Source organism: Peromyscus eremicus, chromosome 2, assembly GCF_949786415.1.
Source record: "Peromyscus eremicus chromosome 2, PerEre_H2_v1, whole genome shotgun sequence".
Lineage (NCBI taxonomy): Eukaryota > Metazoa > Chordata > Mammalia > Rodentia > Cricetidae > Peromyscus > Peromyscus eremicus.
Window position 1 is genome coordinate 76,078,354 of NC_081417.1, and position 27,246 is coordinate 76,105,599.

At 42.3% G+C, this 27,246-nt stretch overlaps 1 protein-coding gene across 2 annotated transcripts in view; it reads right to left on the reverse strand.

Annotated features, from left to right (window-relative positions):
- Positions 1-955: 955 nt before the first annotated feature.
- Positions 956-27,246, reverse strand: part of Tmem245 (transmembrane protein 245) — a 78,392-nt gene continuing 52,101 nt past the window's right edge. For both annotated transcript variants that reach the window (XM_059254380.1, XM_059254379.1), the window contains 6 exons: positions 22,999-23,121; positions 22,712-22,857; positions 13,439-13,539; positions 11,318-11,492; positions 7,675-7,869; positions 956-1,495 (listed from right to left, as the gene is read on the reverse strand). In XM_059254380.1, coding sequence (XP_059110363.1) covers positions 1,450-1,495; positions 7,675-7,869; positions 11,318-11,492; positions 13,439-13,539; positions 22,712-22,857; positions 22,999-23,121 — 786 coding nt within the window. In that variant the 3' untranslated portion in view covers positions 956-1,449. The remainder of the gene's footprint in view (positions 1,496-7,674; positions 7,870-11,317; positions 11,493-13,438; positions 13,540-22,711; positions 22,858-22,998; positions 23,122-27,246) is intronic.

The following is a 27,246-nucleotide window of genomic DNA, read 5'->3' on the forward strand; positions in this document are numbered from 1 at the left end:
ACCTGCATGTGCTGTACTACACACAGCCAAGCCAAGCAGTATGTGGGGTTTATTACTCCTGACATAAATTTACAAACTTAGTGAGATGTTTTAGGGAAAATTAAATTTAGTCTTGAATGCTTTCAAAAAAAAAAAAAAAAAATCAACACAAATCCCTTCTGCTCTACATTCCCTTGGGGCACAGGCGGGGTTGGTGACTGATCAGCCAGGAAGGGCACAGCACTAGGAGCTGGCTGTTCTGGCCATGTCATGAAACAGGACAAACTTTCTGTCACTTGTAAGGAATGAATGACAACACCTGGGTCACAGGACCGGGAAACTGCTGAAGCCCTAAGAAATGTGTTGCGACAGAGTTTACAGATGTGAAGTCAGAAGACAGGAGACCAAGTCTTACAACACTTGGTACTGGCCTGCACTGGCCTGTCCTGAAGCTTAGCACCTCACCAGTGTGACACTGTTGAGAATACAAAGCCGCCGCACGAGCTGACGGGAAATGCACGGGGAGGACTATGCACAAGGCTGGAAACGTACAGCACTGTGCTGGTATCTGAGATCCGCAGAAAGTCACAGCCCAGCTCAGCAAGCACTCGTCTAGAGTCACATGTGCAAGGCACTGTGCTAGTGGCAGAAACAAAAACAAATTCTGCTGCTAAGTAACTTACTGGTAGAGTATGGAACTGGGGGACACACAACAAACACAGGACCACTACACCTGAGAGTCTTTTCTTGTAAAACAGTTAAAAGAAGAAGCTGACACACGGATTCTATCACATTGTTACTATTCATAGCAGCTCAACAGGATCGTCATCCAATGTGGTCAGGAAAGTTGTAGAAATTTGGCAACAATGAAAGGAGGGGTGAAGGGGAGGAAGGGAGGAAAGCTCTCCTCAGATTTCTGGCTTCTCCTCTGGTCACAGCACACTAACACCCCCTTCACCCCTAAGACTCTTTTCTTCTCCAAGAAGGGGATGATGTTATTCTAAAAGGGAATCAGACTCATTTTCCTGCTTACTAAGCCTACTCCAAGTAAAAGCCTCATCACTGAAAAGGGGCTGAGAACTCCTAAGGCAGGAAGAAAATTACACTTAATACACTTTCAATAGCAGGTATCTTGGAACCCTTACGGTAACTTAATAAATACACACTGCAGTAGGCAATCAGTGAGGGCAATTTCAAGCCTTGGTACCAGTGCATGAACTGCACCTTTTCAAGCCATCTTAGCATGAGCTGTGAGCTAACACAGTGTTCAACTCAAGCTGTGTTTTAAAACGCAAAGCAGCCTAGAGCAAGTGCTCCTCACTTGGTGTTCTGCATGTAAGGCTGGGAGGCTTCTGCTTCTTTTCTGGGTGCCCCTTGCCTGCCAGACACAGTTGACAGGACAGAGGCCACAACTGGAGAATTCGCTGTCGAGGTGGAACTCCCCAGAGAAGTCACTGCAGTGAAGCCATGTCAATCTCCTGAAGATTTCAGATCTTCAGAGATGTCACGGAAAGTCCTAAAAAAAAAAAAAAGACAGAATGATTGCATTTGCTTTGGGAAGGGGCGGGGATAGTAAAACCACAAGGAGAATGTTAGAAGGAAGGAGGGAGGGGCAAGCCCCGAACCAGCTACCATACAGCATTACCTTATTTCATAACCTTTAAGAGGGTAGATGAGATTACAGTCACTATTTTTAGTACTTTTACAAGATTGTTTCAAAATCTACTAGTTAGCCCTTATTCGTTACAAACAAAAGCCCAGTTTTGGGCTGCATCCATTATTTTTTATCCAAAAGACTTCCCCAGACTTACTTGAAACCACACATGGCTATGTGACTGAATTTTGGCTAACAAGATGTTCAGAAGTGTTGTGAAACTTTGGGCAGTGTCTTGGCTCTCAGAACTTCTAACTAGCTGGAAAATAGCGATGATGATATTAAAGAGATTAAGTCTTGCAGATCGGAATAAATGCTGAGTAGCTAGACTCCTGTTAGGAAGTAGGAACCCTGGAGCAGCACAGAAGCCAAGCCCTGCTGCAGGGCGGAGTTCCAGCCAGACGTGGGCAAGCATTTTTATCACCTGCCTTGTACTATGGCTGTCCTACATCAGACAGGCCAAGCGAACACTGCCACGTGCCAGCTGGTGTCCTGACTGGAGAGAAAGGTCTGCTGCACAAAGGCTTCTACCTCAGGACAGTGGTGGCTACACAGCCCTTGATATGACTGACTGGCCTGAGTCATAATGTCACCCGGCAAAGCTGAGGTGCTTACAGACAGTCAAATGGGCAGGTAGAGCTTATTAATAAACATGAGCTCCAGTATCCACCTTAGAAAGCCACAAGTCAAGGCTCGCAAAGCATTCTGATAGGGAGAGACTGGATTTGGGCATTTGTTTAACACACTAGACCTGGAATGCCCCTCTGGACTTCTTTTAAACAAGTAAAAAATAATTTATCTTCTTTATGTTGTTTTGAGTTCAGCTGGTGATGGGTGATAGGATTTATTATTAGCATTGTTACTATTACTGAGGCAAATTTACCTGAAGTGAAATATAAATGGATGGTTTATTAGCACCCATCTAGAGAGAAACCATACTACTTCTCCTTAACAGAATCACTAGGTAGGAATACAAAAGACATCTGACCCTAAAACACTAGCATTTTTCAAAATCAAAAAAATTTGACTGATGTATGTAGATGCCTCATGTGCATGTCTGGTACCCAGAAGAGAGCATCCAATTCCCTAGCACCAGGGTTCCAGATGGTTGTGGATAACCATATGGACCTAAAGCTGGGTTCTCTGCAAGAGCAACAATTAGTCTTAACTACTAAGCCATCTCTCCAGGCCCTCAAGAGCAATTTCCAATTTACATTTAGTCTGTGACCATATAAACACAGCATGTTATATCACTGTTCCTTTTTAGATCATTTTCCTCAAAGTCCAAACAGAGTGAATTTTGTTTTTATAGCAAATCAGCCATCAGTTATCACAAAGTGCTCCATGTTTGGTCAGAACCAAAAGACCTCACAGGGTTAAGTGCACTAAGTCCAGGCAGCAGTGTGAACAAAGCATGCACAGCACAAGGCTTTTCCTTAACAGGTTAAAAAGCAAATCTAACTTCAAAAGCAATCCCACAATCCTGCAACCTCCTCCCAGACGCCTTTAGTGTTAACCATTTTCAGTCCACACAAATACACAGGATAGATAAAGGAGGAAAAGGCTGAAGTACAATGCAAAGTCCTTCAAGGTCAAGGGGAACAGAGGCAAATGTTACATAAGAGATACTGCACTCACGATGCTCAGTTGTCTGGAGGCTTCGAAGACAGTGAACTAAGCCTCCTGGACCTCAGAACATGAGGACTAGTACGTCTCCTCTTTCAAAGGCACAGATATGAGGGAGAAACACAACTCCTGGCTGTGGAGCCCAGGGCTTGGAAAGAGTTTTCGTGTTATATGACCAAATCCACCATGAATACAAAAACACCTGGTGACAGATCTGAACACTGAAACAGAAGTTTCCTTAAATACTTCTGTTATCATCTTTTGAAAAAAAGTAAAACAAAGATTTGCACCCATCTATGTATTGATCATCTCTCAGCGGTGACACTGTCCCCCTTTCTGAGCACTGTATTTGGCAGATCCCCAGCCTCTATCCAGAGTTCTAACAATGCATGTGAGCATGTGTACATGGGGTAGGGGTGGGGGGCACTCCCCACCATGGCTGCAAACAACTCTTTATGTAAATATTTCTTTGGGTGTTGTTCAAGTTTGTGTCTCTGAATTTGAAGAAAGGCAAAGTCAGCTAAAAACTTTCTCCAACAAACAAACTCAGGTAGAGCTTTTGAAAAGCCCTGAAAAGGTTTTCACAATAATCTATAACATTTCTCAAAATCCTACCGATTAATTTATCCTTTGGCATCTTTAAAAGTTTTAGAGAAATCTGCAAGTTTAAATGAAACATAACTGTTCATTTCTCTCATTTATGAATGAAAAGTCTGCCTGAAGTACAAAGATGTATAAAAAAAGTTGAACACTGTGGTTGACTGTGGTTACCCTGGTGACTTACTACTCAGTGCTGCCTCCTGGCAAAGAAAAGGAGGAGCTTTCCCAGGAAAGAAAACAAAAGTGAAACAAACTTAGAAAACAGTTCCCAAACAGTGACTAGACAACAGGAGGAAAGGGACAGACAGACAGACAGGAGGCTCAGGTAGCTACAGCAGTCCCAAGAGACAAGCCAGCTCAGATGCTGGTGGCTCAGGGGTAAAGGGCAAAGACAGATATAGATGGTCAAAGGGGACAGTTACTGAGTGAGGACACACAGGGAAAACTCAGTGGTTGATCTGCTCTGGGTGACAGAGAATTTAGGAAAAACAAAGACAAAGACAACGTTAGTACAAACAGGTCAGCTTGCAAGCTTGGAACGATGTGACCACAGAGCAACTTAACATCTCTACACTTCTTCATCTAAGCATCATGGGAACACTAATAGGTTCAGAACAGAACACCTGCAGAGCCAGGCCTGGTGCACGCCTTTAATCCCACAACTCAGGAGATGGAGACAGGTGAATCTCAGTGAGTTCCAGGCCAGCTGGGGCTACATAGAGAGACCCTGTCTCAAAAGACACACAGTTTTGATCATGGGATTCAGCACACAGTAAGTCTCAATAAATGTTAGAAGTGTCATGTGTATTACTACTTAAACAGCCCTTTAAAACTGCCCACTAAAAGAGTAGTGCATCAAACACAGAATGCCAGTACAAGCACCCATTAATAGCTAGGGGTAGGTGGGGTGAATCCAACAGGTAACCACTGGCACTTGGTCACCCTGAAAAGCAGAAATTCCAAGCCAGTAGTAGAAGGAGCCTAAAACAACCTAAATTCACTCAGCAAAATCCCCTAAGGTTCAGAAGTAGGTACCATGAGCTAGCCATGAGAATGGAGCGTGGAGCTAAGCAATGACTTGCCACTCATCTGCTAAGAAAGCCTAAGACACCACCTCCCCTCCCGCGTCCCCACCCACTTCCGCCACACCAAGCAGCAGTCCCTTCTTGCCCTCTCCTTGGCAGAAATTCATTTCTTTTCTCTGGAGAAGGGAGAGTTCTGGACTAGGAACGGTAGGCAGAGCTGCACGTGGGGCTGTGCACTAGCACAGGGTGCTGAGCTACAGCATCTCTGCATCTCAACCCATCGCCCTTCCCTGCTCCTGGCTGCAGCTGGGCTTGCTGCCTCCAACCAGCAGATCTGAAGATCTATGAGGAGTCAATCACCCCACAAAAGGGACCAAAACTCATAGCCATCAAGGGCTGCACAAGTCAGTGGACTTGTCAGATAAGTCACGCACATAATAACTAACCTACAGCTTCAGTGGCTCACTTTTAACATGAGCCAAAACTCAGAAACCTTCACGATCTGATACCTTTTGTGCAGAGAAAAGTCAAAGCCTTTGTTTTTCACAATAAGCACAACAAAACTGTCCACAAACATGAATGACTGAAGGAAATAAATAATGGTGGCTATCTATTAGTCCTCACATCATCTTTCCCAGCAACCCCTGCTTGACGATACAACTTCCTACTCTCAGGAGAAGAGAAAGAGGTCTCTTGTCTCTATACACTCGTTTGTTTCATCTTAAAGTAACTCTTGTTTTATGTATTAAAAATCATTAGAAGACACACACACCCCCAAAAAATAACAGCAAAACAGATAACAAGATCTGTGGTTCCCTCCCCAGTGCTCTGGAGAAGCTATCTATCCTCCACTCTGCAGGTTCCCGAGCACCTGCTACTGAAGCAAAAAGCAAAGTGATGTGGCAGTATAGTACACACCATAACTCAGGAACTAAAGGGTGGAATGTGAATTCAGCTGGCCTGGGCTCCACAGTGAGACTGCCTCAAGAAAAAGAAGGAGGGAGGGGAAGGGAGGGGGTAACAGGGGAGAAAAGATCTAGTCCAAGTGTTGCCAGACCCAGTTGATAAGGCCTTCGTCAGTCACCTAAGGAAATTGACTTTTCTTAGCCATCATTAAAGGGTGCATGAAATGAGCATTTAGAGGCAGGGGCAGGTAGATCTCTGAATTCCAGGCCAGCCAGGGATACACAGTGACATAAGGAGATCCTGTCTCAAAATTATTATCTCCAATGGGCTCCTGAGCAGCTGCCTCCAACTCAGAAGCCACTATGTTCAATTTAAAGATATGCTATTTAAAACGAAATGAGTAGCACCATGCTTTAAAAGGATTTTACACAGAAATACGAAAGTGTAAGTGGTCTGTCAGAACCAACTTGTCAGTTGGAGTACTCAAATACATTAGAATATACAATGACATGGAAATCGGTGCTTTCCCACTGAAGACAAGCTGGACAACGTAATGAGGAATCTAGAAGTTTTAAAAATGTCACCCTGAAACTGTTGCTAGGCTGTATAGCCGCATACTTTACATAGAAAAGTGCTAGGATCCTGCCCTCACTCCTCTGGGTCTGGTGTCTTACATCATCAACAGCCGTCAGCAGCAGCTGGGCGCCCCCGCCCCATGACTTTTCTGCCGGTAACCAGCATCACCAACCAGCGCCATTTTAACTATCAGAAAGTCCATTTTGTAAGGTTTTCACTGTTTGATTCTGGGACAGTGGTCACTATGTTGCCCAAGCTGCTGTCAGAGTACTCAAACTGATAATTCACCTGCCTCTGTCTCCTAAATGTTGGGGTTATAGGTATGAGCCAACACCCTTGGCTTACTTTGCAAGTTTCTAACATTAAACCTGATACACAGTAGACATTCCACTTCTAGGTATATAAGGTAGTGAAACACAATTCACAACCACCAGGATGTACACACCAGATAACTAACAGAATCTTGTCTTTTTTAAAAAAATAATTTATTTAACTTTACTTATGTGCATTGGTATGAAGGTGTCAGGTCCCCTAGAACTGGAGTTACAGACAGTTGTGAGCTGCCATGTAGGTGTTGGAAATTGAACTCAGGACCTCTGGAAGAGCAGCCAGTGCTCTTAACCTCTGAGCCATCTCTCCACCCCAGAATCTTGTCTTTTAACAACCATAAAATGACAACTATTTGATGCCTTTCAATAATACACTAAAAAATGAGAAAAATGGAAAAAAAAAACCATACTGACTGTATGTCAGACAACAATGAAAAAGAATAAGTGAAAGAAATACAATGATACAGTGAGTATCACAGGTAAAAAAAACACTGACCAAACAAGGCCTGCCTCAGGAGTACACAGTACACTTCAGACCATATTCAAAGCTATTCTGGCCAGGCGATAGTGGTGCACGCCTTTAATCCTAGCGCTTGGGAGGCACAGCCAGGTGGATCTCTGTGAGTTCGAGGCCAGCCTGGTCTACAGAGTGAGATCCAGGAGAGGCTCCAAAACTACACAGAGAAACTCTGTCTCGAAAAACCAAAAAAAAAAAAAAAAAAAAAAAAAAAAAAAAAAAAGAGAGAGAGAGAGAAAAAAGCTATTCTGAAGTGACTACAGTAGTCTGAATATCAATAAGCAGAATATCTGATGCTGAGAATGTTCTGGAAACCTTAAGGACTAACGGAAAAGTTGCAAGGATAATGAGTGCTCAGAGACTTTTACCCTGACAAGTCTAGATACAGCTAATCACTGAAAACAAGAGACAGGTAACCATGCCTATGACTACACATGGTTCCCACAATGCTGCTGAACTCACCGCTGAGTCTGAGCAGGCCAAGGTGTCTGGTTTGGTGTGGGCACTGAATTCGTAGGACTCACTAGCATGGCACTGTAGATATTGGAAGCAACCACAAGGATGCAGAGAAGTATGGGCCCGATGATTGCTCCTTCCAGGCCCAGGTAGTACGCTCCGCCTGCCACGGCTAAGCCCGTCAGGTAAGGATGGCCTCCTCTGAAACAAAGCGGACACCAGTTCATGCGACTTCTAATGAGCAGCAGCTGTGGAGTAAACCCAAGTACTACTTTCTACACAATGTCGGTTCTCTCAGATTTCAGGCTTTACTCCACCACTAGCTTCTTTAGATTACGTCAATGCAGAATCAGAACAGTATAATAATACTGAGAAACAAGGGTTTTCTTGCGTATGTACCAATGAGTGACACACGCTTCTTTTTACAGGACTAGCTGTTATCAGTAGTTTGTAACATTCCACACGGCTTCCTGAAGATTACTGCTGGCTAACGACCGGTCACCTAAGATGCCTGCTAGGTTTACTTCCTTTAAAGGTAACAGTGAGTACAATTTAGCATGCATTCAGTTAACTATGGCTTCTTTAATAAAACAATAATTATAGTTGTAAAAAATAGTAACGTCAATATTCCTATTCTTAGTTTAGACCTTTGGCAACCTTCTAAAATACGGTTAGCACAGGTGTAATAAAAGGCCACATAAGGAAGGCGTCTGTCATCAAAGGCCAAGACTTTTATTTCCCAGGAGTCAGAACTGTCCCGCAGCTTATCACGGCATCGCTGGCATGACGGGATGGACTGAGACAGATACAGCAGCACAGCATAGATAAGCCCTGACCACTGACGTAAGAAGGATGAAGAAATGGTCATGGTCTGTTTGTTTCCAGTTTTTAAATAACACAAATGAGTGGAACATTTTAATGAGGGTAAATAATTAAATACGCAGGAAGGATGTTTGATAATACATCACAGTTTACAAACAGACACCGTGTTAATTCAGCCTTCAGGAAACAAAAACATGATGTTCGTAATTTAGCTCTCTTCCTTCTTCCAAAAATAGATTTACAGGGGCTGGAGAAATGGCTTGGTGGTTAAGAGCACTGGCTGCTCTTCCAGAGGACCTGGGTTCAATTCCCAGCTCCTACATGGCAGCTCACAATTGTCTGTCACTCCAATTCCAGGGCATCTGACACCTTCACACCAATGCACACAAAATAAAGTTAAATAAATAATTTAAAAAAAAATAGATTTATAGCAATGGCCCACATATGTCACATAGACTTTCCCTAAACAATATGTTTGAAGAAAATTAAACAAAAAATTAATTAAAAATATAATTTAGGGCTGGAGAGATGGCTCAGCAGTTAAGAGCACTGACTGTTCTCCCAGAAGACCCAGGTTCAATTCCCAGCACCCACATGGCAGCTCACAACTGCCTGTAACTCCAAGATCTGATACCCTCACACAGATATGCATGCAGGCAAAACATCAATGAACATAAAATAAATCAATGAACATAAAATAAATATATAAGAAATTTACACCAAACTTTTCATTTCCTAATAACACTGACCAAATGAAGTATTTATCAAAAAAAAAAATCACACATAAATCTTAAATTATAACTCTTAATATAAAAAACGTACGGCAAAGCTTAAATATATAAAGCACAAGTGTAAATCATATCCTGTTTAAACCCATTAAAACCACACAGTATTGGTTCTGTGGTTGGCTATTTGAGGCAGGGTCTCACCCTGCTGCCCTACCTGGCCTGCAGCTTACAATATAAAACAAATGGCTTTGAACTTTTGGTGACTTTTCTGCCTACGCCTCTCAAGTGCTGACATTACAATTGTGCACCACTAAGGCAGGCTTTTTGTTTGTTTTTTTGTTTGTTTCAAAATTTTGACTTCTGTTTATGTGTGTATGTGTTGTATGGCTGTATACCAGAGGAAGATCTTGGATTTCCTAGAACTGTAGATACAGACAGTCGTGAGCTGCCCAGTGTATGTGTTTGGAACCAAGCTCAGGTCCTTTGGAAGAAGAATACACATCTTAACCTTGGAGACAATTCTCCAGCTTCAGGCTCTGCTTTTGATGCTAAGACAGGATCTTGCTGTGTAGCTCCAGTGGGCCTCCAACTGGACGCTGATTCCTGACTGCTGGGATCACAGACCCCGGTGATACTTTCGGCAATTTCACTTTTCCTTCTCAAGCTGTAGGCATATAAATTCCCCTCTAGGATGGATAGGAAGTTGCCTGTTTCATTTCACTCTGGTTCAATGGGGTTTCTGCATGGTTCCAAATTATTTTCTAACTTTAACTTATTTATGAGGAAATAAGTCACCATACAACTTAAATTCAGGAAACTTAAAATAGCTGAAGACAGCTGTTTCTAGAAGCCTTTAGATTTTGTTTTTCCTGTTTTGAGATGGAGTGTCACTATTTAGCCCTGGATGGCCTCGAACCAGCTATGTAACCCAGGCTCACTTTGAACTCAGAGATCATCCACCAGCCTCTGCAGGCTAAGAGCAAGGACTAAAGGTGTGTATCACCATGCCTGGTATGGTTTTAAATCCTCCTCCTCATCTCCCACTCCACAGGCACTCAACCCCACTGTATCTTTTATTTATTGACAGTCCACCGAATGAGGACAGATGTGAGCCCCAAATGGAAATACAGAACTTAGGAAGCTGAGACAGGAGGACTGTGAATTGGGAGGTCTAGCTAAGCTATACAGTGAGATCCTTCTTCAAAACAATAAACATCATAATAATGAAGATAATAAATGCATTAACTGTCTTGGGTGGGTTTCATAGGCCATATTCTGAATTTTAAGTCACAGATGGAAATCCATTTGGTTGGGACTGAGATTCTAATGAACAATGTGAATCTGGACACATGTCTAAGGGACAACCTGCTTGAGGACTGGATGAAATCTCTATACAGGTATCAAAACCTAGAAATATAGATCTTAATCATATCATCAAATTTTGACTAGCTTTTTTTTTTTTAAAGATTTATTTATTTATTATGTAGACAGGAGAGGGTGCCAGATCTCATTACAGATGGTTGTGAGCCACCATGTGGGTGCTGGGAATTGAACTCAGAACCTCTGGAAGAGCAGTCAGTGCTCTTAACCTCTGAGCCATCTCTCCAGTGCCCCCAATTTTGACTAGCTTTAACTTGAAGTTGTGTTCATCATGAACCATACATAGTAGATACTCTATGAATGAAGAGCACAGTCATTAGAGCATTCTGAGATTCACCTTATGCTGGACACACATATTTGTAGACACACAATTGCATAGTCATTTTCTCCAAAGGCAAAACAGCACTGAAATAACTAACTCTACTGTATTTAAAGTATTTTAGGTATGCCTGGTAATATTTCTTTCCTAGGCCAAATGCCACAAAAATCAAAACAGAATTATGCATAATTTTATCTTAACTTGGGGCTTAATAAACACTTACATATTAATTACATAGTAACAATCATACCCCTATTATAGCAATGTCATTCTACATCCAAATTTCACTGTCAGAGGGATCACAGAAGGCTACCCAACAGAAAAATTGTGCCACCAGTCCTTCCCCATCTCTTCCCAAAACCGAATCCCCTATGACTTAGCAAGAACTTGAACCGCTTACCCTGAAATGTCAGAGTAGATTGCAGTATCTACGAAGTATGTCGGCAAGAGATGAAAGACCAGGAGCAAGATGGCCTTACATCCTAAGCCTTGTGTCAGCCACAGGTCTAGAACTGCAGGTACTGCTGCCCAGTATGTCCCCAGAAATGGCACTGCTCCAAGGATTGCTGCCAAAGCTAACACAGGAGTAAAAGAAAAGCACATCAAAGTCCCTGGCAAAACAGTAACAAAGCAGCAGAACCCAAGCTCTGCCTCTCCCTCCCCAAAACAGCCCATTGCAGCTGGAGGCCCAAGTTTGGTTTCCAGTACCCACATGGCATTCACAGTCACTGTAACTCCAGGGCAGGGGATCTGACATGCTCTTTTGGTCTCTGCAGGCACTGCATACGTGTGGTACAAATACATACATACACAGCCACACACATAAAATTAAAAAAAAAAATCATCTTAAAAAAACCACCCAAACAGCCAGGCAGTGGTGGCTCATGCCTTTGATGCCAGCATTGGGGAGGGAGAGGCAGGTGGATCTCAGTGAGTCTGAGGCCAGCCTGATCTACAAAGTGAGTTTTAGGACAGCCAGGGTACACAGAGAAACCCTGTCTTGAAAAAAACACACACAAACACACAAAAATCCACCCAAACAAGTAAATGAATACAAGCTTCAGTTCTAGAGGACTGGTAGAGCCTGTTTAACTGAACTTCCTAGTTTAAATAACAGTTCACAATTTTTTTGTTGTTGGGGGGGGGCAAGGTTAAGATGGTTTCTCTGAGTAGTCCTGGCTGTCCTGGAGCTCACTCTGTAGACCAGGCTGGCCTCAAACTCCGAGATCCACCTGCCTCTGCCTCCTGAGTACTGGGATTAAAGGTGTGCACCACCACCACCCAGCTAACAGTTCATTATCTAAAAAGTTGTTCTAAATTATTCTAATGTGTCTAGCTTATGTTCTTTTCTTTTCTAAATGATTTAATTTTTTTCTGTGCATTGTTATTGTGTCTGTATGAGGGTGTCAGATCCCCTGAAACTGGACTTACAGACAGCTGTGAACTGTTATGTGGGTGCTGGGAATTGAACCCAGGTCCTCTGGAAGAGCAGTCAATGCTCTTAAACCCAGAGTCATCTCTCCAGCCCATAGTTTATGTTATTCTTAAGTGTTAAATCTTATTGTCCTATGGCTAAAATCCAGTTCTATAAATATAGCTGTAGTACACTTAGCAAAAAGTCCTGACCTTCAATTTAATCTAAATCTCAGGTTGAATTCTTGTTCTTTACTTTGATACTAAAAAAAAAGTAACTAGATATAACAAAGTCCCATAGGTAAAGAACTGTACTTCAAGCTCCCCTGTTCCAAAGCAGTCCAAGAACTCTCCTCTCTTTGGCTCCCTTCAGACTAAGAGCTACACAGATGTGGATTCTTGTTCTGGTTCAACCAGTAACCATTTGGGTGATCTTGAATAATTGGTTTTCATCTATTTGTCACCTTTCCTGCCTGCCTCAGGAAATAGCTTCGTGTGGTCTCGGTGCATGACACTCAGAGGGTAAGTTCCTAGACAGCTAAGTGGGAGACGAAAGTAGAAGAGTGACAGCAGAGGTGAATGTGGAAGACAGGAAGGATAGTTAAAGAAACATGACAAAAACAGAAGGAAAAAGCGGAAGGGGGTTCTGAATTCATCAACAAAGGAGAAAGAACAAGCTTGTCATTTATTTGTCTGTGTAGTGCCTGTAGAATGAAAGTGCTGCTCTCAGAACAGACCGCAACAGGCACAGAAACATGCATCCTGCCCCTGGGATGGTATCCCTCATGGGACAAAGTTATGAGATAACAACCTGCTCACTGCCTGCCAATTAGTTCAATTAATTTGTTGATTGCCATCTATGTGCCCAATGCTGTGCAAAGTGTGAGGACATTTACTCTTTCGACACTTGCACAGGACTTTCTGTGCAAGGTGTATGGTTCCGGATACAGGGCTATAGCAAAATACAAGCACATTGCAGACAGGCTGATCTAGACAAGACCTCCAGCCACCAGACTGTGTATCTTAACTCTGAGGAAGAAGGCAACTCTAATATAAGGTCTAACTTTCCTTAACTAGACAGCCAGGAAGTTCTGTATATGGTTGTTACCTGATGGTATGAAGACAATATTGATGCCAAATATAGTGTGAGTCAGCCAGGTATACAATCCATAGAAGCCAGCCATTTTCAGGGAAGCATCGAATACTCCTCTAGAAGACCCAAAAAGAAAAGAAAAGGTAAATAACCCCAGCATCATGTTATGGTCCAGAAAAATCATCACCTCTGGCTTTCTGGTCACTTTATTCCAAATCTGGCAACAGCTCAGCTCTGAAAATGCTCTTTACTTTATTACACTGGAACCTGTATACTAAGCTGCTCTTTACATATCTCTCTGATGTGAAGATATGCAAACAACAATCCTAAAATAGTTTATTCACTGAGATAACTCACCAACTTTATACTCCTGGCGGGGTAGGGGGTCAAATTCAGGGCCCTGTGCATGCTACACAGCACTCAACTGAGCTACAAACCCAGGCCCCAACTTTCCACTTTTTTTTTTTTTTTTTTTTTTTTTTTGAGACAGGGTTTCTCTGTGTAGCCCTGGTTGTCCTGGAACTCACTCTGTAGACCGGGCTGGCCTCAAACTCAAGAGATCCGCTTGCCTGTTTCCTGAGTGGATTAAAGGCCACCCTGTCAACTTTCTACTTCTAAAGCAAGTATTTCCTGGGTAACAATTATATTTCATAAGTATAAATAGCATGTGTCTAAAGACAGAATTAAGTTCTAAGAAACCCAAGCTGCATCCAGTCCACATTTAGAAAGAACAAGTGAAGCTGGGAATACAGCTCAGTGGTAGAACACTATTCTACCACACTCCAGGTCCTGGGTGCAAGGCCCAGCACAGAAGGGAAGGAGGAATAAGATGAAGAGGAGGAACGCAATGAGGAGAGTGAGCAGGGAGGTAACAGAAGGGGAAAGGGAAGGCCAGAGAGGAGTGACGAATAATCTACTTATACTCTAACAAGTTTTCTTTTAACAACATTTCATACATTTGTTTATGCAACCACGACTACAAAGTAACTTCTGGTATCAAATAATGCAAGTCATCTGGGGAGACGCATGATTATTAACTGCAGAGTAAAAGTAGGCATGTATCGTGCAGTTAAATCATCGGATCGTACATGAGGGTGCTTCATTTCTGCTTCTCCATGGGAAGAGAATAAGGCAGCCCTGGGTGGAAAAGGCAGCAACCTCAAGCAACCTTAGGTACCACAGAACCATGGAGGCCAGGGCTCTGTAGGGGCGGACATTCCCAAGAAGGTGAAGCTGTCCCTGAAAAAGAGGAGGAGAGCAAAGGTGGCAGTGCACACAGAAGAAAGCAAAGCAAACACTCCCAGGAGGCAGGCTCGGCTCCCAGACCAAAGGCTAGGTCTGTAGTCTGGTGGCTGTCATCTGCTGGGACTCTGAGACATGGTGTTAAAGAATAGTTCCCCATCTGAGAAATCACTGCCACCTTTGCCAATGGCCTCACTCAAGAATGTGTCATGTGACTCTCACAACAAAGACCCAGATTTAAATATATAAAAAAGGCAAAAGTGGGGAGACACCCCATAGGAACTGAAGAGTCCCAAGAGAAAAAGAAAGGATAGGGAAAGGACAGTGATGTCACTGAAGCATGGGTAAGGAGAGAATAAAGATAGGGAGAACGTCCGGCCTGGAAATGTAAATCAAAAGAATGATGGAAACAACTGGGAGGAGGCTGAAATCAGAGACAGGCTTAGGAGGCATGAGGTGCAGCAGTCTAATCACAGGAGGGGAAAGGTCAGCCTCAAGGGGCAAGCATGGAGAGGAAGAGGAAGCAGGCTATCTTCTCAGCAGACCTACGGACAAGGACACATCGGCCAAAGAAGGGATGGAACCATTTGTGCGGTAGGAGAAAGTCACCAGAGTGCAGCACTGTCAGAGGCCATGGGACAAGGAAGTTGGGGAGGGGAAATAACCACATCCACCACTACGGGGAAGGTAGGCCACAGAACTTGTCTAGAATTAGAGAGCAGCCAGTGGGAAAGGGTGTGGGTGTGGCCTTACTTCACAAGTTTTCACAGTAAAATTAGGTTAGCACCAAGGATGCAGTAAAGTATCTCACCTGAGGCCCTAACACCAGCTCACCCCGAAACAGACCACTTGTGGTTCCACCTTGAACCAGGGTCGTATGGAACAGTCATTACAGCAACTTTCAGCTGATCTGTAGACCCTAAGTACCCGCACTACACATTGTTCACTTACCATGCATATTCTGCAACGCACTGGGGACAAGATAACAGCCAGACCTCCTGCCTGGCTGCACTGCTCATGACCTGGCACATATGCATTAACAAACAGCAGAGCAGCACACTCTACAAACTTACCAGGAGAGAGAAAGTTTTAATGCCCTCAAGTCTCCCTTATATGGTGAGATTTTATTTGTGCTGAAATGTGATTTTATTTGTATATTAATAAATAAAGTTGCCTGGAGGTCAGAGCTAATAGCAAGCCATTTAACAGAAGTCTGGCAGTGGTAACACACGCCCTTAATCCGATCACATGGCAGGCAGAGTCTGTGTGTTCAAGGACATAACCAGCTTGGTGACACATGCCTTTAATCCAAGTACCAACCATAGAGGACCTGGAGGTCTGTATAGACAGGCAGTGATGAAGAAGTCATGTGGTTGGGTTTAATGAGAAGGCTGAACAGAAAGTCAATAAAAAATACAGACACACAGGAAGTAGATCTCTTTCTCAGGGGAAGGACAGAAGTGGCTGGTAAGCTAAAGTCTATTCGCTAGTGCTCTGACCTCTTGGGCTTTTAACTCTTTTATTTGGCACTGTGTTTCTTATTTAATAAGACTGTTTAGAATTACATCTACACCCTTACATCATTCAGAAAAACCATAGTCCTGCTCCTGTCTTCATTTTAGGACTTCTGCCTTCCCAAGCTAGGAAATGTATTTTTTCTTTAAATACTGAGTTCATGATAATTTGGTATACTATCAACAGGAAGCGACTACAACTTTATTATTTACACTGTAAAGTAAAGGTTATATGAACAAGAGAACCTGTAATGCTCATCTCCCAGATTCAGAAGCTGAAAAGTGGAGGTATAGCTCAGAGATAGAACACTCACCTAGCACATGAGGCCCTGGGTTCAATCACCAACATTTAAAAATAATCATAATGCATTTATAATTAAACCACTACAGTACCCACCAATGACCAGATACCACAGTCCAAAAAACAAAATGTGAAGTACAGTCTAGAGCTGCACATGGACATCTATTATATGATGAAGCACATTTCATAAACACAAGGGAATGTAGCTGAATAGTAGAACCTGTGAAGAACATGTGTAAGGTGCGTATGCGTGCGTACACTCAAAGACTGATAATAATTTGCTCTCCTAGTCAAAGAAAAGTTTATCTGGCACTAATGAACTGCACACAATCGTGCACAATACAGTTAAATGAACTAGCAGAATACAGTTTCATCATTGTAAGAACAAAGTTTATAATGAAAAGTCACTTCATTCTATCACTGGTGCCAATTAATCCACATCTTTTTTGGATAGCCAAATGCAATGTACACATTCCTACCTTGTTATCAAGGAAAAAAAAAAACGGTATGATACACGTCATACAATCTTTTAAATCTTTTAAAGATCACCAGACTCAGACTTGTGGCACTTCTTAACCACAAACTGTGTAACACCTGTGCTCTATGATGTCAAGGTACCAACAGGCATTCCCTTCTAAACTACTCACCATGACCAAACACCTCCTGTAAAGGTTGAAACAAAGTCTGCATCATGGTCACCACCCCAATAATCACGTGCTACCCAGTGTCCCTTCAGACTTCAGCCTTCTTTTACGGAAAGAGTTGTTGCTTGTGCTCAGCCTTCTGGAACCATTTTATCTCTGATGGAAATTATGGAATTAATGGAAATTAGTTCTTTAACTGTGTCTCTAGGCTTTCCTAGCACTCAACAATTGACAAGAATCAAATTCAGAATATGTTGGAGGTTCTCCCCTCCTCTGACAGTTCAGCTACCAATGGAAGAAGAAACTGACATAAGCCATTGAGGTGTCTTTTCTAACAAGACCACTTCCCTCCCTCAGACTTTCAATCATTACACTTATCTGACAGACGATCCCCGGTCCCACCCACGCAGACATGACAGCTCAGGCTCCTCTATCTACCTTGCTTCTCAAAGACAGGACATAGTACTCCAACGCAGCTATGCTCCATGTACACAAACATCGCTGTAGAAGAAGAGTTGTGCACAGCCAGCCTTCCTTTCCTCTCTGCACCTTTGCTTCTCCCTAATGATCCTAAGAATATTTGTACTGAGTGACACTACAGGTGTCTTTTCATGCCTCATTCACACACTATGTCTCAGCTGCGAGCCCTCTCCCATTCCTGACCAATAGGAACTCGTCATTTTTCTAAACTAAGAAGAAACAGACAAGACAACTTTGATCAGTCAACCTGCTTTCAATGAAATGAAATCTGAAGCAAGTTGTAGAATACGAAGGGCAAACCACAGCTCAGAATCGCTATGTACTTGGAGTATACAGACAAGGAAGCTCACATCTAAGAAAACAAACAGAAAATGCAGTCCAAAATCACGCCCACCTACTCCGCATTTCTGTACATTACTTCCACCTTCCTCTCAAGATCAAACAGAAAGAGCACCAAACTATCCTTTCCCCAGGAAACACCTACCTATGGGTACTCCACCTAGGCTACCATCCACCATGGGTACTCTATCCCCAGTACAATACAATGTGCCTCAAACAGAGAGTTAGCTAGTAGAGGGACCAAGAGCAGCAAGAAACAGCATGTAACACTCTGACTGGGTATGGCGCCAGCTCCCTTGATCATGGGTGGACCACCGTTTCTTCCAATTCAAATACTGCAAAGCAGAAATTTTAGATTTAACAAATTTAAGGTTTGAGTCAACCCTGAATGTAGCCAGTCTATCAGACCCATTTTTCTCAACTCGGATGAGCAACAATGTATTTCTAACAAAATATTTTAATTAGAATAGAAACAATTATATTTAAGAGGCAATGCTATTGCACAATTAATAAGCTATAGAATAAACATATACTGTAGAGGTAAGAGGGAAACCCAAAACTCCCTTTCTTGCTTTATTGCAGTATCTACTTTAGGACAACAGTCAGGAAGCAGATGCCCAGTATCTCCTAGTACACCTGTACACCTAACCTCTGACATCACAGCCCCTTTCCCCCCTCTCCTGCTTCATCTGCCTCAGAGACCAGCTCCACATCAACGCACAGAAATCCAGCAACAGATCTCTAGTGTGAGAGTCAAGGTCACGGCTGTGCACTTGGACCCAGATGCTGCCGAGCAGTCCAGGGAAGCAGAGCTTGCACAAGAACAGCTGAGAGTCACAGACAGAAGTGTTCAACTCTGACATACACTCCTTCAGAACTTTTATATCACTAATACTTACTAATATACATTTTGTAGCCTTACTGATTAGGAATGATTAATGTTTAGAAATTTAAAGGTTTTTAACTACATAAATAATAGCAGATATCTGTGCCAAAAAATTTTATTTTAAACTCAATAAAACAAATATAGCAAGTATCACAATGAAAAACCACATACAAGACAAAGACTTTAAGGATATTTTCCTTTGAAATTAATAAACATTCAAGTATATTACACTAACTTTAATCACTCAGTTAAGAGACATTATTTGTTCCAGATAATTTAATTTCCTCAAATATGCATAATAAATTCTGTCTCTTTATTTCAATGCTACAACATCTCAAACAAATAAATATCCCACCCTCTTTTCTTTTTTTTTTTTTTTTTTTTTTTTGAGATTTTCTTTGGTCTTGCTATGTAGCTCAAACTAATCTTAAACTCACTATGTAGCTCAATCCTCCTGCCTCAGCCTCCCAAATGATAGGATTACAGGCATGTGTCACCACATCCAGCTGAAAAACATTTAAAAAAAAAAAAACTTTAGCCGGAGGGTAGTGGCATGTGCCTTTAATCCCAGCACTTGGAGGTAGGTGTATCTCTGTGAGTTTGGTTTGTGGTTTGTAGACCAGCCTGGTCTACAGAGTGAGTTCCAGAACAGCCAGGGCTGCAACAAGAAACCCTGTCTTTAAATAAATAAATAAATAATATATATTTTATTTAATAATATATTATATATATTTAATATATAATAAATATTATATATATAATATATATAATAAATATATATATACACAAACATTTACACACACATATACATAAATTTTATACTCGTTGCACATTTTATTCTAAATGAGTATTATTTACACTTTTAAATCTGTAAGAATTTCATTCAATCAACAATTCATTCAAATTTGAACATCAATTTACTTAAACAACAACACTGACTTCTTAAAAATAACACTTTCAAATTTTCAGAACTGGGGGGAAGAGGTAGAAGATGTCCATTCTCTGAATCAAATCTTACACAATGTATATTCTCACATTTAATTCATCACCAGGAGTTCCACCCTCCAGCACGAAAAAGCTGTAATCCCAGCAAGCAAGAGCTATACCCGTGTGCATGCACTCACGTGAAAATATCACACACACTAAATTGCATTGAGGCCGTGACAACATGCAACTTAGTAATGTGCAATATCTCCACCAGAGCAAGCAGAATGGGAGCATCGGGGAGAAGGGTGTGATGTGGACATTCGGGGAACAGCATGCTGCCAAAGGGAGGAGAATGGCTGGGGATCCAGGATGCATGCCACTAACTCACAGATCCTGAGAGGCAATGGAAACTCAATGACGAATGTACTCAAAAGAACGTGGATTTAGAATTAAAATGATAAGTTCCAAATGTCAAGACCACAATGAGCACAAATGAACCACACAGCTGAGGGCAAGGCTCCAGGGACACACTTCTGCCTGATCATGCAATGAAGCCTCAATCTCACTCCACTTGTAACTCATTAAAGGATCACATAATTAACTTAATGATTTTTCACTTGACCGTACACTGATGAGCAATCACTATTTATAAAATCGGTGTCACTAAACATTTACAGAATAAACTGCAATCTTCATCTACAAAGAATCATATTCCTGCTTGAACAATCCTTCAGAATGAAAATTCTTACTCAGGCTCTTAGACATGGCTCCCTGCCTGCCATCTTCCCTCCTGAAGACGGCTGAGAGGATCCCATGCAGAGCCTGAACATGTTGAGCCAGTTATAAGCTTGTGAAGAAACAGCACACAGGGCTGGAGCCTGCGAAAGCCCATCTTAGTCACAGCTGAAAAATGCTGTCTGAGATTTAAGCCCGCCTACTTACTAGCGTTCAGACCCAACAGGACTACAGTGCTGACACTAAAACGCCCTTACTCCCCCCGTATTCAATGATGAAAACTGGCATGGTACTCAGGAAACAGAGAGAGAGGAGGATATCAAGTTCAAAGCCAGTCAAAAAAAAAGAGAGATTGGGGTAAGGAGGGTGAAGAAGTATCCTGCATAAAATTAAGCAACTCAGTATTAGTCAGAAAGTTGCTCGTTTGAGAAAGCAGCCTAAGAACATTCCCGAACTGTAATCTGAGGAAGGCAAAGTTTCTGTGAGAACAAGAGTGTCAATGGAGGCTCCTGTGGGAAGCTGGAGCGCTGCTGGTCTTTAAAAGGTCTTCCTGGGCAATGCACCTGTCTTCCCACACACCTCAGCCTCAGTCATACAGACAGAAGGACTGGTGCCAGTCCAAGTCTGAAAAGGCTATTCCAGTGGCTTTATGCTACGGGGAAGAGAGCAGGGTCTGTTTCGTTTTCTTTTTTTTTTTTTTTTTCCTTTGGAGAGAAGAGTATTTGCAAAAGGCCTTTCAAAAGTGGGTAAACAAAACTAGCCTACTGTTGCAATTTTCACCATTTTACTCATCCAGTAAGGATGCCAGGTCACACAGACTTGGAAGATGCTAAAGCTGTCTAAGGACAGTCACTTTGGAAGCTGCACTATTAGATGATGCACTCCTAACGTGGAATCCTCATATGATGGCTCTGCACGGACATTCAAAGGCACCAGACAGGTGATAAGAACAATTTTTCAAAATGCCAAATGACATGTGGCTGTGTGGCACAATAGTGCACTGGACTTCTAGTGATGGAAAAAAAAAAAAAATGCCAAATGACATCCAATTCGATCAAAGAGGGAAATTACTGATAAAGACCTTCCCCAAGCTTCACAAGTAGGAATAAGAAGAAAAGCGGGCAGCATTTCCAGACATGACACACTTTAGAAGTACACATACTTTTCTGGACAATAACTGAGGGTCTCCAAAGACCAAAGTGGGTGTCTCCCTAGCTGTAACATGAATACAGTGGAAAGGTAGCCAAGGAGAACTCAGAAAGGATTGGCAGGTCAGATCAAAGTATCTGTGAATGACTAGTTCCAAACAATGGCACCTTTTGGAAGTATGTAGAAACAGAAATACCAAAGATTCCACTATGTAACGGAGTTTAAGAGCACTTAGCTAACGACATGGTGTCACTGAGCATTTATGAAATAAACTGCATTTTTCATAATTGTTTGCATACACGTTAGTAGAAAGAAGGGTCTGATGGGTGGCACAACTGTTTAAGTAGTTAGGTAGTCACAAAAGTAAGTAATAGTGTCCTCTTACTAGGCAATGAGACACAGGGCAAGGAAGGAGCTAAAGAGGCCTAGGCTGCAAATGGCAAAACCCTACTAGAAATACAGGAAAAGAGAAGGACCAAGGAGCCTAAGGGATGTAAAAGAGAAAGAATCTCAGTTAGAAACAGCCTGTAATACAAGGACTCTAGAGGCATGCTTCACAGAAGTTTTTGGCCAGATGCAATGCACAGACTTGGAGATAACTAAACACTGCATTTCTAATAATCATCTTATCCCTGCAGAGGGCACCGCTTGGAACAAAAAGAGCGAAGACACAGGAGGGTCATCCATCCCCAGCCTAGATCCAAGCTAGAACTCCTGAGAATAGAAAAGGGTCCGAAGGGGGTGAAGACTGTGTGATGAAAGACGGGGGTCTGAGCAAGGGACATGATGATGGAAAGCAGCCTCAGGGCCTGTTGATAAAAAGCCCATCTGCAGACAGACATCGTATCTTTGTAAATCCCAGGCAGCAGAGTAGAGTGGCAATCTCCTGAACTTTTCCTCAAAACATGCGCACTGCTTTTAGGACCCTCTTCAAGTGGGATAAGGGTCTTAAAAACACCAACATCCTTCACTGGTTTAACACTGAACATGTGCATGAAATACAAGGAAGGTAACTGGGATGTCATGGAAAGCTTACGAAAGGAATGAGAACAGCATAAGCCTTGTCCCTACCTGATAGCTTCTTCCACAGACTGGCCAATAATATTAGAAGAAGGACCTGGCTGAGACAGTGGTGTCAGGCTTATCACCCACTTCACTGGCTTGTAGTACTCATCACTGGAACTTAACAGATAAAACAGTGTGGTCAGGAAAATTATCTGCAAAACAAAGGACAGTATCTCCTAAAAGATCACATTTGGGAACCTACAGAAGAAACACATGCACAAATACAGAGCCCAGGCTGTAAAAAGGCTGCAATGCCTAAGGAAATACAGTGTGTGCTATCTAGGTGTACATACCAGGGAAAGCACGAAGTTGAGAAGGGCAGTGCCACTGTAGAAGAGGATGGTCAGCAGCGTGGTAACCGTGGTAAACAGCAGGCTCACGTTCCGGCTCATAACAATCCACAGGGACTCCAAGATCTGACGGAGAGGGACAGCTGGGTTCAGAACTAATCCTCATGAAGGAAGTAGCTACAGCCATCTAGTGTGCTTTTAGTGCACTGTCTTATTAGCCATAATGGAAAAGGTAAAAAACTGATGCTTACCTTGAAGGTAGAAAAACAACCAGAAACATCTCTGCTCAATAGTAAAGAAAATGGCTAAGCAGTTACAGTGAATTCACTCCAAATAACACTTAAAATAGTAAGGCAACTATCAGAGACATTTTATTATGTTTTATATTCTATTATGCTGTCTTTTGTTTGTTTTGGTTTGGTTTTCCAAGACAGGGTTTCTCTGTGTAACAGCCCAGGCTGTCCTGGAATTTGCTTTGTAGACCAGGCTGGCCTCAAACTCACAGAAATCCACCTGCCTCTGCCTCCTGAGTGCTGGGATTAAAGGTGTGTACCACCATGCCCAACTTCTCTTATGCTGTTTTTAAAACACAGAATTTTTACATATTCTACAATGTTTAACTGTACAAGACAGAATACATGTGTGTGTCTACAGAAGAATATGCGAGCACACATTCTATGACTCCATTTATTTTAGAGGATTGTAAGTGCAGGACACTCATCAGATTAGCTGTCTATCCTCTAGCTTTACCATCTCATCTCCAACTCAGATTCGTCTACAAATATAATGTATTATTCCAATGACTTGAAGTCACAATGGAAAAGATGAACAGACAGGATCAATGCATGACAGAGCCTTTCCTGGGACAGACTGAGACTACTCAATTCATCTATTACCTACCAACTCATGAGAGCCAGTTATCAAAATGGTTTTGCATACATTAGATGTAAAATATGACTAAAGGAAGATGTCAATGTCTCATCATGCTTCCGTGTTTTCATTTCTTGTCCCTTCATCAACTAAAACCCCTTATATAAAGTCTGTTCTATTCTTCCTCCTGATAAAAACATGGAAGCAAAATGATAAAGAGGACATGTTCTGTTCCAATTGTTAGATGCTCCTGTGAACAGTGCTGTGAGGGAAGCAATGAGGAAGGCTTTATCTCAGCTTTACAGACATATGAACTTAATCACAGAGGTCTGCTGCAGCTGGGGCAGTAACCCTGACATCTGCATTTCACTCTAGTGCCTTTCTAAGACGGCAGCTCTGGTCCTGTCACATGCTCGAGTTATGGCATGCAGTCTATGCAAGGCCTGTCCATTCCTTTCCCACCTCAAATATATCATTTATAAAGGACATTCTGTTGCTCTCAGAGTGTCTTGCAAGCCTCAGTTCAGTCTTCATAAGAGAATTCAACAGGCAGGCTTCATTTACAAAAACTCCTTACAAAAAAATCTTGAAAATACTTCATTATGCCTACAAAAATATGCATGATTAACTGTTTGACCTTGTGGGATAAAGAATGAATGAACAAAGCCACTGATTCTAAGAGACAATGCCTGTATTTGTAATTTGGCAAGCATCCTTTCAGGGGCCTCAGTCACTCTGGAATTTTTAATCAGAAAAAATTTACATAGTTTCTGAGTCACAGGAATAGAAAACACCCTCCTGCAATTCTTAAGAAATTAATTGAATACAGCAATTGTAGACTGGAAGTCTCCAACAACAATCCAGTAACCTTTTTGACTTGAAAGGAGATCAACTACAGACATCAGAGAGGACAGTTCTGGAATGTTAACTCAATCATCAAAGTAGAATTTTAGTTTAATCACCAGGCTTGCAAAGGAGGGTATCATTAAAGGCAGGATCAGTAAGAAAGCCCACAAAACTCAGAAGAGTGCAACAGATTCATAGAGGCAAAAATGCATCCCAACTCAAAAATGGCAAACATGAGCCAGGACTGGCATTAATCTAATCAACAGTGGCAACATAACCAAAAAGATGCCTAGAACCAAGTCCCTGGCCATGGAGTATAAGCCCAGAAGAGACTGACAAGCAGTTAAGCAACCTGGTCAGGGAAGGCAGTTAGAATTAAGAAGGAGCCTCAGCACCCTCCTGCTTTGCTGCCTCCCTCCTCAAGTCTACTACCATCCAATCACCCTTGGCCTCTCATTTGGCTTCTCGGGTACTTCTAGCTCACCTGCTATGGAACCCAAGAAGCATAAAGAGGCAGCTTCAAGAAGCAGGAAAATAGAATACTGCAGTGATGCAGCGGTCAAAATAAGAGAGTATCTGTGGTGGTTTGAAAGAAAATGGCCCCCATAGGGAGTAGCACTATTAGGAGGCATGGCTTTTAAAGTAGGTGTGACCTTGTTGGAAGAAGTGTGCCAGTGTGGGTTCTCCTTTGCTCAAGCTATGCTCAGTGTGATACACAGTTCACTTCCTGTTGACTATGGATCAAGATGTAGAACTCCTGGCTATCTCTCCAGCACCATATCTGCCTGCATGAAAACATGTCCTGCCATGATGATGCCAACCTCTGACACTGTACGCCAGACCCAATTAAATGTTTCCTTTATGAGAGTTGTTGTGGCCAAGTGTCTCTTCACAGCAATAGAAACCCTAACTAATACCATCTCTCTCTTGCAAAGATGGCATTATCTCCCTGTCAGTCTAGGAGCCCAGAGACACACAGGCTACATGAGCTTCACTGACCTTCTCTGGTTCATCTGCCTGCTCCAGCCTTATAGGAAGAGAAATGCACCTGGAGATCTCAATATACCATTTCAGCTCTGCCACTGTTCTTTTAGGCACAAAAATAATAAAGGCAAGCTGTAATATAGCTCTTTTCACTAGTTTAGTTGACAAGCTAACACCAGGCTATATTCTAAAGTAGTGATAAAGAACTTCAAATCAAAAAAAGAAACAAAAACAAAAACAAAAAACAAATTAAGAAAGGGGTCGAGGATTTAGCTCAGTGGTAGAGCACTTGCCTAGCAAGCGCAAGGCCCTGGGTTCGGTCCTCAGCTCTGGGTAAAAAAAAGAAACAAACAAACAAACAAAAGAACTTCAAAGCTAGTCTGGGGACATGGAGAAATGGCTCAGCGATTAAGACCACACTGGCTGCAAGCAGGGCGGTGGTGGCACACACCTTCAATCCCAGCACTCAGGAGGCAGAAGCAGGCAGATCTCTCTGAGTTCTAGATCAGCCTGGTCTACAAGCAAGTTCCAGGACAGCCAAAGCTGATTTTTCTAGACAGAGAAATCCTGTCTAGAAAAACAACAACAAAAAAGAGCACTGTTTGCTCTTAAAGAGGATCCAAGTTTGGTTCCCAGCACCCACATGGTAGCTCACAGCCTTCTGTAACTCCAGTTCTAAAGGATCTGATGCCCTCTCCTGATTTCCACAGGTAATGCAAACATACATGCAGGAAAAACACTCATACACATACAATAAAATAAACCTTTAAAACTTCATTCGTTCAGAAAGACTGAGCATCAAAACTGAAAAGGGTAAAATATACCCAAATACCAAATAAGGGTGAAAACAATGACCTAGGAGGAATCTGAATGTAGGGAACCTACATGTGTTCTGAGCTGAGGAACTTGCCAAAAGATCCAAAAAGAAAACAAAAACTGGGTGTGTAGAGCAAATCTTTGATCCTAGCACTTGGGAACCATAGGTGGGCCGATCTCTTTGAGCATGAAGCCAGCCAGGGCTACGAAGGAGACCATGCCTCAAAAAAAAAAAAAAAAAAGTAAAGCAAAGGATAAAACAAAGCCAGAAAAGTGTGAAATGAGATCCAGAGCTTTCCTGAGGACAAAATACATTCTGGAAGATCACACCATGCTATACAAGAAAAGAAAAACTGAATATAAATGTGAACTGCTTTACTATCGCTGAGTCTGTTACTAAAACAAGAGCCATTTCATCAGTTCCCCAGGAACTTGAGGAGAGTAAATTAGAAAATACTGATAAAACATCTAGCATGGTACTTGTCATAAACCAGGGATGAGGAGATGGCTCGGTGGATAAAGTGCATAACCCAGTCTGGGTCCCCGGAAGCCGAGTAAAAGGTGACAGAAGAGATGGACTCTGCGGAAACGCTCAGCTCAGAGGAAAGGCAAGGCTGTGAGTGAGTGGGGACATCAAGTCTAGGAAAGACACACAACAGCCTCGCTCCAGGCAGACACTTCCTCAAAAGCGCAGTGACACTTTAAGGAAGGACACTGAGAGCTTTCACTGAATAC